At 38.4% G+C, this 10,878-nt stretch overlaps 1 protein-coding gene across 2 annotated transcripts; it reads left to right on the forward strand.

Moving 5' to 3' along the window:
* The first annotated feature begins 1 nt into the window (after position 1).
* On the forward strand, positions 2-6,902 carry ACBD7 (acyl-CoA binding domain containing 7). Of its 2 annotated transcripts, XM_063303581.1 has the most exons (4): positions 2-83; positions 6,315-6,432; positions 6,526-6,588; positions 6,668-6,902. In XM_063303581.1, the coding sequence occupies exons 1-4, from the start codon at positions 72-74 to the stop codon at positions 6,739-6,741; spliced, it is 267 nt and encodes an 88-aa protein (XP_063159651.1). In that variant the 5' UTR covers positions 2-71; the 3' UTR covers positions 6,742-6,902. The 2 variants fall into 2 exon arrangements, with proteins under 2 accessions (XP_063159651.1, XP_063159650.1); XM_063303580.1 differs by lacking the exon at positions 2-83 and having other exon boundaries at positions 6,061-6,432.
* Positions 6,903-10,878: the final 3,976 nt, after the last annotated feature.

The raw sequence follows: 10,878 nt of genomic DNA on the forward strand, positions 1-10,878 counted from the left end.
GGGCTGTGGGGAAGGCGTGGGGCCTAGTGCCGGGACTGCTGCTCGTGCAGGCGTTCGGTGTAGCGAGCAGCATGACTCTTCAGGTAATGAAGTAAGGTAGGCCATGGAGGAGGGGGAGGAAGAAGAAGGGAAAATGGGACTGGGTTTGCATTTGTAGCCTCTGGGCTTAATTGCACATGAAAAGCTGGATTATGGGCGGGGGTTTTGGGGAAAGAATACGTTTACTTACTACAAATTGGCTTAGCTTTGGTTCGTCCTCTGAAAGCCACTTTTCCTTCGATCTGCGTTGGCGCGGGACACTAATCCAGAGACTGGCCAAACGCATCTTAGCCTGGCGCGTTATGCGAGCTGGCCAGTTACTAGTTCCTTGTGCTGTGCGAACCGGCATAATTTAGTTAAGTGAGTAAACTGTGGTTCTGTTAACCATGGACGTGGTTTCGTGTGAATACAGCCTATATATCTTTTTTTTTTTTATCGTATGTCATAGCAGTTCGGTGTTCATGCTGCTTTTTCTTGCTGGGAAATCTTCGTGAGATCCAGCAGCCAGATGTGTAGACTATTTAGCCGGGACAAGTCACGTTGCCCAGGGTGTACCACGAGGAGGCTAGTCTACATTGCAACGAGTTGGGCTGAGAGAGAGAGACTGGCCCAAGGTCACCCAGCTGGCTTTCATGCCTAAGGCAGGACTAGAACTCACAGACTCCTGGTTTCTAGCCCAGAACGTTTTGGTCTAGTGGCTAAGGCTAAGTCTACATATCTGGCTGCTGGACCTCAGAGGATTTCCCAGCAAGAAAAAAGCAGCATGAACACCAAACTGCTATGCCATACGATAAAAAAGCCTATATGTCTACTTTGAGAAAAGTCCAGTTACTTCTATTCTGTAGTCAATAACTTGGGGGAAGCTTCCTGGCACTCGGCACAGACTGGTGAACTCTACACGTGTCTAATTTGACTGCGGGTCCATTTCTAAAGCTGAAACTTTGTCTTGGTGTGCAGGAGGTCTTTTCTGCTGACTTAAGAGGGACTTGCTCCCTTCTCTCTCTCACCTTTTTTTTTTTTTTTGGGTCTCTCAATCTCAAATATGTGGGCACAGAAATGGGATTTAATACTTTATCTGTGTAGAGTATAAATATGGTCCTTGGAAAGGTTTAAGCAGCTGTGACTTCATAATTTCTTCAGCCAGCCTGAATGCAGAGAATCCGGTGGAGGCTCTCAGAGAGGCTATTCCATCCATTGAGATTAGTGTGTGTATTGTACAGTAATGAGTCCCATGAGAAGAAAAGGCAGGTGTTTGCTAGTGAAAAGTGTTTACCGAGGTGTGATTGCTGTAAGAGTTTGTGGATTTGCCATGGAGAGTCAAGGATTTGCCTACCAGCTAGATTAAAGCTTTCGTTTTGAATGAAAATGAGGAACATGGGTGATGGCTACATCATGCCTTTCACTTCTGGGTTCATGTTCAGAATATAGGAAAAGCCATGCTAAGTGATCAAGCCAAAAACTATTAAATCCAGCAGACAGCCAGGCAGATGCTAATGGGAAGATCAGAAATTGGACAATAACACCCTCCTCTTCCCTGCAAGAGGCAGTGTATTTCTGATAGCAACAGCCATATAACTCTGTTGTGATTAATAGCCATTGATAACTGTACTCTCCTAACATTGATGTAATCTCCTTTTCAATTGTCCAGGGTGATGGCCATCACTGCGCCTTGTGACCATGAGTTGCATTGTTTAACTAAATGCTCTTTGGAACAGTACTGTTTCCAGATTCACCCACCATCTAGCATTGGGTAGAGGGGAGGGAAGTCCCATCCATCTACTCCATATCATGTATAGCTGCATGCACATTTGTTACTTTTTTTTTCTTAGCTAAACAGCCACCAACATTGTCTCTTTCCCTTATACCATCTTGTCCACTGTGGTTCCATTTTCAGGCCCTCTATTTTGTGTTGGTTTCTTAGTGCAACCTGCTGCACAGCTGACATGGGTTTTTCTTTAATCTGAGCTTGCCAAAAGTTGGAAATAAATTGTATTTCACTTGCTTCTAGAAAATCGAATAGAGTTCCCATTTGGGTTCCTTGCAACCAGGTCTCCCTCTTAGTCTGACAACATACAACTTGCTCTTACTTTGCAAATGTCTGCCCTTTCCCTGTTAGAGTATTGAAGTAGTATGGGGAGTAAGATTAGAAAGAATGAGAGCAATGTTCTTCACAGTGGGCAGCATCTGTCTGGGCTTTGTAATTAAGCAAAACCAGGTATTTGGATGGGAGACTGCCAGGGAGTAGTGTAAGGTAGACTGGAAAGTGTGTATCTATCTCCCTGAAGAAGGCAGTGTTAAATCATTTCTGTAGTTCTTGCCAAGTAAACTGCAGGGTTATATCCATGAAGTCACCTTGGGAAGGCAATGATGATGCTATTATAACTGCTTCATCTAGAGGTTATTAAATAGTGTGGCAGTAGAAGAACCTGTTTAGTGTAGTGGTTAAGGCATCAAGCTAGAAACCAGGAGGCTGTGAGTTCTCGTCCTTCCTTAGGCAGAAAGCCAGCTGGGTGACCTTGGGCCAGTCACTTTTTCTCAGCCCCAGGAAGAAGGCAATGGCAAGCCACTTCTGAAATCTTGCTAAGAAAACTGAAGAGACATGTCCAGGCAGTTGCCAGGAGTCAACACTGACTGACACACACACACACACACAGAGAAGCATCTTTACTTAAACTTTAGCAGCTTCAACAAAGCGTTGAACTATGAGGTTTCAGTACCATTGTTATGAAATATGCAAAGGTTTTGTTGACTGCTAGCATTGGAGATGAGATTGGATTAAAGATTATATGGCCTTGGACAGTGGCAGCTTTATTATAATTTCATCTGATGTACTGTAAGAAAATGTAATCATGTCAAAGCAACTTAAACTTAAAAGGCCCGCTGAGTTTTAAAAGTGAGTATCTTCAAATTGGAATGACAGTAACAGTGGTGCTGGGTATTTGATGGATTGCCCCTCAGAGAGAAGATTCTGAAGTAGATCCTTGCAACATCTACAGATCCTGCAGCTCCTGTCGCTGATCTCTGTTCCCCAAGAGTGCTGCTGCCACTTAGTAGAAGAACAGAAGGCTGAATGGTGAAGATTGTAGGGTTGGGTCCCTCCCTGAAAGGTGGAATCATGAGTACTAGCTCAGTCTGGGCGGGACTGGGAACTTTGCAAGATAGTATCAGAGGCTGTTCTTGGAGGCAACATTTGTTTCAGCCAGCCTTGAATTCCAACGCCCAGAACCCTTGAGTGTGAATCACTCATCCAGAGCAGCTCTGTATGAATTTTTGGATGTAGCATCTCTGCATACTGATTTCCTAGCACTTGACCTCAGTTTCCACCACCTGACTAGTCTCTCTTGCTTTTTGCATCTCTGGGACAAAACAAATGGCAGATGCAAATAATGGATGTAAATGATTTAAACAAATAATTATTATTAATAGCACTTTTACTTCATATAGAGTTGTTTTTTTAAACGTTCTGTACCTCTTCCTTATCAGAAAGGCTTATAAGCCTTTTTATCTCTAAATTATCATCATGGACTTCCTTCTTTATCAAGACACACTAGAAACAAGATGATTAGAATCTGGATTTTACTATTGGTTGTTCATCTGAAAAATCTTTGCTTGATGTCTTGCATTTTTTTATTATTATCATCAAGATAGGCTCACCATTAGTACAATGAGTAGAAAGGTGGGCTAGACTAGTTTTACACATTGCTTTGAACCATCACAGCCAGGACTGGGGCCTGTCAAAACATTGTGTGTGTGTGTGTGGCAGCAGTAGATGAAGACTAGCCCAGCTATGACAGCATCTTGATGTGGGATTAGGACTTCATGGACCCTCACTTTCTCTTCAGCCTAAGGAAGGATCACTGCAATTATAGTCAAATGTGAATCCAATTGTCATGTTCACTGTTTCAATGTAGTTTATACATTGTAACATTTCACATGCCATGGTGCTAACGCGCGTTTCTGTTTGGGAGGGAGCTGCTGTGAGACCTTGTACCAAGCTCTGTATGTGAAATCAGTACAATGGAATGTGTTTGGGTTATGTTCTCTGTTCAAGGACTTTTCCCGCAGACCATCAGAAACCGTTAGGAGCACCTGGGATTGTGGACTTGGGAAGATTCTGCGGGGGGAGGGGTTTCATTTGCACCGAGGGTTTTTAGTTTGAATTTGGCGCGCTTTCATCATTCTCAGCTTTCTTTGTGATCCTGCACACTATTCTTTAATAAATCAGATATCTTTGAATTCCTGCTTATGAGTCTGATAGTGTTTTAGAATAGGCAATCCTTACATCAATCCAGTGTCTTTTTAAAATATTTTAAAATTACTTAACCTGTGTTTTATTTTCTTTAATGTACGCATTTTATTTATTTAATTTCTATAGCTACCCATTTCAACCAAGTGACTCTTACTATGCACTGCATCCCTATTAGAACTACCTCAAAACCTAGTTTTTGAGAATTTGTCACATAGTCCAAGATAGCTGAAAAATGGACCAAGGTTATGCTGATGGAACATAAAAGAACATATTCTTTTAAACTTAAACAGTGAGAAGAAATTAGGACTGCAAGAAATAAGTGAGATCTACCAGTAATGGGAAAAGAAAACAGTAACTTTTTTTTTTTAGAAAAGGGATGAATGAATTTCTTTACATTAATAATTAAAAGACAAGCTTTTAAATTAGTTTCAGAATTCAGATTAGCATGACCACACTTTAAAAGAGGAATAAAAGCCACCCCTTTAAACCATTCTTCTGCTTATTAAATGAAGTAAAGATGCATTAAGGCTGTACGGCTGACACCTAAGATTCTGCTGGAAGTGATCCTAAAAGTGTGTGCTGTCAGGGATCAGCCTTGTAGCATATTAGATCATTGTATCATAGTAATGATCTTGGTTTGAGTAGAATAAAATTAGTCAAATATAAAATTGTTCTCAAGGCTAAAACAAAAATATGTTGCTGAGCAAGCACATATTAAATCTGGAAAGATTCCAGGTGGCTTTGGTAATTGTACGTAACTTTCATTCCTATATGCACACATGCATGTATCCTTACATTTATTTGTTCGTTTTAATTGCACAGATTAGTTCATGCAGAGTAGGTTATGTACCTGTTTCTCTTGTCTTAGTTCATTTCTTTTCTGCCAATTCTTTGTCAGTTTTTGCTTTCTTTCCATGCTTCTCTCCTCAGTTTAGTTTACTGCTTAGAGAATATGACAACACTTGTTGGACATTTAGTGGGTCTTCTGTGTGTGAGAATCCTAGAAAATTTGTAATTTATATTGCTTACTCCAGAGAAAAGAGCTTTTGGCTTTGAAGCATGAATTGTCATGGGATCATCTCATGTTGTCTTCCTAAACCTGATGCTCAAGAGTGTATTAGATGGAAATTTTGGGTGTTGGGGCCCAGCTTGAGAAAGGCTGATTTAATGTGACTGGCAAAATCACTAAATCATCTTATTTACTTGGCCTTGTCCAAGTAAGTTCTATGTATACAACAGCGTGGAGTATTTGAATGAATATTGGGAAAATACTTTTTTTTTAATTTTGAAAAATAATATAGGATAAGGAAAAGAAAATTAGCATAAAGAACTGAGAAAAGCTCTACTAGAGCAGATAAAAGAGCTGTCAGTATGCCCATTCTTCTGTTTTCACAGTGGCCTATCTGGGGTTGTAATAAATGGTTTTAAGAACAATGAAATGTGAGGGGAAGGGTTGTATGCTTTAAAGTCCTTTTGCATAATGGAGTTGTGATATGCAATACCACTTAAAACTTGTGTTATATGAAATAGAACCAGGTTATTTTTAATGGTATCCTAAACCACATTTAAAAGCTTTTTTTTTTTTTTTTGCTTTAGTCCTGTAGGCCATTTTCTTGATTAAATCAAGGCAAAGAGAAGTGGGATTATAAACTCAACTAATAAATGAATGCTAAGTTGTTATCCCAAACTTCACTTGAATGGTTCCTAGAACTTTAGAGTTTGTTCTGAATCTAGTTTCTTTAACAGCAATTCTCCACATGTATAAACCTGCTTTGTATGCATGACCTCTAGCTCAAAAGGCTGAAGGGAATTCTTATACCAGCAAAACAAAAAACAAAAAAAAAATGGTACAGGGTGTGTGCTACCGCACAACTAGAAAAACAGGAATATTTTACCATACAACTAGAATCAAAAATCAAGCATTCAGTAAAAATCGTGGCAATAAACAAACATTACATTTCCTGAATGGATGACAATTAAAAGTAAATATGCTTTTGTTCTTATTTTTGTTTTGTTTTCTCATCAGACTGACTTTGAGACTGCTGCAGAAAATGTTAAAAAGTTAAAGTCCAAGCCCACAGATGATGAACTAAAGGAGCTGTATGGACTCTACAAACAGGCTACTGTAGGAGACATCAACATTGGTAATTTTGTATATATCCTGGAGAAATTGAGAACAAGAGCTCTTTTCAAGAACACACATGATGCTTAATGATTGATATTCTCCCCTTTGATAGTGTGTCCTGGGATATTAGATTTGAAAGGTAAAGCCAAATGGGAGGCTTGGAACCTGAAGAAAGGTTAGTATTATTCTCAACAATACTTTCTTTTTTTCCTGATAAACAAGGCACAGTAGTAACTGCTAATTTTCCATTTCAGGTATGTCAGAAGAAGATGCCATGAAAGCTTACATTTCTAAAGCAAATGAAATTATGCAGAAATATGGAATGTAGAATTCCCTCAAACACTTCACCTCCAAGTAGCTCATGGGTACTTCAAAAACTATGTTATTAATTTGATTGTCTGGCATAAAACTTAACCTGTAACAAGTTCATTGTACACATTAAGACATTGATTTGCTTGTTTACAATACATTTTCTAACTTAATACATAATCTGTTTCCATCAGTTCTTGGGATTCGTCATTCCAGTGACAGAGTCTTGTGGTACTTTGAAGTCTTGAACATTTATAATAGCATATGCTTTTGTGATCACCATCTGCTTCATCAGATATGTGGAATATAATTCTGAGAGAATAGTACTATAATATATACACAAAGTGATTATTGCTGGTGAGAGAAGGTTGGGATAGTAAATGACAGGTCAGAAATAGTGACCATTGCAGAATAATTCATTAACAAAAAAAAAGTTCTTGCGTAAGACACAATCTTGCATTTATGTGGTTCTGATACTCAGTATGGTAAGAAATCTTGGTCTCTGTTTAATTTGTGAGAAATATTAAGTCTACTAATAAGTCTCCTAATGAATTCTAGCTGTACCATTTCACAGATTTTATAATTAAGGAAAGCCATATTGAGGTCATGATAGTGTTGAAAAGTTTCCCCATTGCTCTTCAGTGTCAGATTTGGTCCCATTTTTCTTTTGTTTCCAGACTGGCTAATTTGTCCATTGTAAATTATAGAAAATTGCTGAAAAGTAATGATATACTCCATACTGGAGATGAGATGGTTTCTTATTACCCTGAACTAGCACTGTCACAGTGAATCTGGGCACAGAGTTGGTTTCTGTTTTTTATATAATTATACCATGGTTTCTGCTGGTTAACAGCTATTTGTAGGCAAGTCCAGTAGTAATACTCAAGGCCTATGAAAGAAAAGTGCCAGTTGTCCACATATCAGTCTTTTCATCATCATAATCTCTGGTAGTTTCATTCTACAGTGTTCTTGTACAATTACTGGTATTTCTAGGGATGATAAAGAAATCCAGAATTAAATGAAGTCAAGCTATGGAAAAGCAAATAGATGCATTACTAAAGCCTTTGAATGGGGTTGTGAGGCTGGCTGTAAGAAGCATAATTTCTGTAAGCTGTTATTCAAAAGACTGATGCCAAAATTTGGCACAATTTTGGGGAGCTCTAGGAACTGCAACAAGAAAAGAATCAGAGCTGTTTGCAAGCTGGGTTGCCACCTTTGTTTTAAGCAGAGACACCAAAGACTGTATGTAGTTGTTAGGTACAGGTGATATTAGGTGCAACATAGAATTTCTAGACGTATAGATCTTGCAATACTCGCAGTATGCATTGTGGAGATATTTTGGCATTGTTGTTATTCCCTCAGTGGCTGGAGCACTGCTTGATATCAGATCTTGAATACTAAGGAGAATTACACCTGGTTAATACGTGAATGGGAAACCTCCAGAAAATGCTAAGGTTGTAGGCTAAACTAGGACAAACCATTTATGTACTGTTCCCAGGAAAATGTCATGGATGTGGGTCTGCATTCAACAAGAGTCAGTCTCAACTTGAAAGAGGCATCACCTTTCTTTTGGGGATTTCATGTGAAGCCAGCCAGATGTCTTCCAGATGTCTTAAAACTGAAACTCTCAGGTTGATTAGAAAGACCAGTGTTGCACTGAAGTGTCCATGTAATTCCAGAAGTTGAGCATCACATTAGAAAGCTAACACATTGGCTGCCTGGCTAATCTGTTGCTCAATATGTCAAGCAAACACATTTTAGTCTGTGTTGTATCAACCCACCCTATATAGTGGGTGGGTCTGGGAACCTAGAACAGTAGCCCAATTAAGCAAGGGTATTATGAAAAACCAACCATTTGGTGTCTAATGGGGAGGGTCTTTTTCCCCATTTCCACAAGCTTTTTCTTTGCAAGGAATCTTGTTGCACAGGAAAGTTTGACTGACAGTTGCAAATACAACTCTTTTCAGTTTAAACATCTACACTTTACCAATTTGCTTTCTATTATCTATATCCAGATTATGTGGTTGGATGCATATGTAGTTTTGGCTATTAATAAATAAAAATAACAGGTAAACAGTCCTAGCAATCACTAAGTTCTATCAACTCCCAAGTATTCAGAATACCATAATTTAATCATGACTTGATTGGTGAGAAGCAGGGAACAGAAGTTAGAAACAAAAGAATAACATGAAGTGCAAATGGTTGCAGACTTTGATGCCTTTGAAGATTAGCATGAAGATTACCTATTTGCCTGGAGAATTATGACCCTTTTTGGAATGCCTAAAAAGTCTGGATTTTTTGCTTGCTTCTCAACTTACTAGTTCCACTCACCACATCTCCATCCAGTTTTGTTCTGTTCTTAGCCTAACTATGCTTTCCTCTTAAGGTTTCTCCCCCCCCCTGCTTGGAAGGAGAGAAATATGTATCTGTACAAGTTTTTGTATGTGAAACCGAAGGGCAGATGAAGCTCAAATAATTTTATGAAATACCTATTTAAGTGGCAATTCGTTCAAATTCATTGAATCTTTGATTTTGTTTCAGCTATACCAGTGTGACTCCTGGCAAGTATATATTGTAAACACACACATGTACAAATATATGTGTGCACATAAACATATGACAAAAACACTCACAATGACTAGATAAAGATAGGAGTGCGGAATCTCGATTGGTTTCAGTTGGAATTGGCACCCCTAAGGCTGCCAAGGTATGGAAACTGAATGTGTCGTAGGATTTTTGTCTGTTTAGTCTTTCTTTTGAGGGGGATCATCTTAAATTCAAGGCAAAAGTTGTGTGGGTTTTGATAACATTAAAACAGGAAACTGGCTATCTGCTTAAAAAACAAAAAATTGAAGTGGAAGAATTTGTTAAACCAATCTGTTATATAATCCTTCTGAAATAAATCAATTTTATCATGTTGTGTAAGTTTGGTCTTCCAGCCATTTTGTTTCATTCCGAATTAACAGGTTTATAACACCAATAATTCTGTGGTCAGTGTTGATACCATTCTACAGTATAGACATCTATTTACTGAGTTTGTTTGAAATAGTTAATAAAAGCTTCAGTTATTTCAATTCTTTCATTCACTACAAAATTTAGTAAAAAATCTGGATAGAAATTGGATGTGAAGATAAATCCTACTGTCTTCTAGATGTTCCACTATATATTGTGGTCCAGACAGCTCCACCATACTGTAAAGGGAAAGTTGTTCTCAGCTGTTTCTTATTACCTATCACTATTGTGTAATACTTAAAACTAGAATATTTCCAGCTCATGCAATTTGTTCCATCATGTACAATGCACCAGAGAAAGACAACCAATTTGCTGTTCCTAAAATGTTTCCATATTGTACCAGGTAGTGCCTAAACGGCACTTTTTAGTGTGCCTAAACGGTTACGAATTTACTGAGTGCAGAGTCTGGATCTGTTTACTGTCAAGCAGTTGATAAGTGAACTTAACATTTATAAAAATAAAATATAAATAACCATCTAGTAGGCAAGAGAGTCTAGGATTTATCTTAATTCTACCCTTACTAGCTACAATACATCTTCCACTGTTTAAAGTTATTTATACATATTAGTGTACTTAGATGACTGACTTCCAAGGAATTGGCTAGAAGTTGTCTTATAGAACCACACAAACATCTGAACATCCTTTCCTCATCTGGTAAAGGTGCTGGACTCTTGAGTGGGGAGATCCAGGGTCTGGTCCTCCCTTAGGCATGGAAACCAGTCACCCCTCACGGCCTATAACCATCTGACTCTGCAACAATCCAACTAATAAACTTTCTTATTGCATCATGCACCGATAGCTTTGCTGTAAGAACCAGATGAGTGCAGTGCAAAAATAAGCAGCTAAAAGGGACATGTACTAAGCAAATAATGCCTTGGCTTACTTTAAACAAGTTATACCACACCACAATTCATCCCTCAACAGGGAAAGAAGAAAGTTCCACATTAGCTGAAAACGTGTGCAGCCTAGAATCCAGTATACAGGCTAATACATAAAGTTAGGGATTGCCAAAATTCCAGGAGCCAAATAAATTAACTTAGGTAATATTATATTGACCTCCTTGATTTCAAACTGAATTTTAAAGTATACTACTTTTTGCTATTTCTTTTCTCAAATGCTGTTTTGAATGACTGTTAACTATCTT

This window comes from Candoia aspera, chromosome 4 (assembly GCF_035149785.1).
Source record: "Candoia aspera isolate rCanAsp1 chromosome 4, rCanAsp1.hap2, whole genome shotgun sequence".
In the NCBI taxonomy this organism is placed as follows: domain Eukaryota; kingdom Metazoa; phylum Chordata; class Lepidosauria; order Squamata; family Boidae; genus Candoia; species Candoia aspera.

Excerpts from the sequence above, each read along its gene's own strand:
- ACBD7 (XM_063303580.1), top strand. The coding sequence starts at position 6,258 with ATGACAATTAAAAGTAAATATGCTTTTGTTCTTATTTTTGTTTTGTTT. Across the intron at positions 6,433-6,525 it reads TGTAGGAGACATCAACATTG|TGTGTCCTGGGATATTAGAT; the intron begins GTAATTTTGTAT and ends CCCCTTTGATAG. Across the intron at positions 6,589-6,667 it reads GGCTTGGAACCTGAAGAAAG|GTATGTCAGAAGAAGATGCC; the intron begins GTTAGTATTATT and ends TTTCCATTTCAG.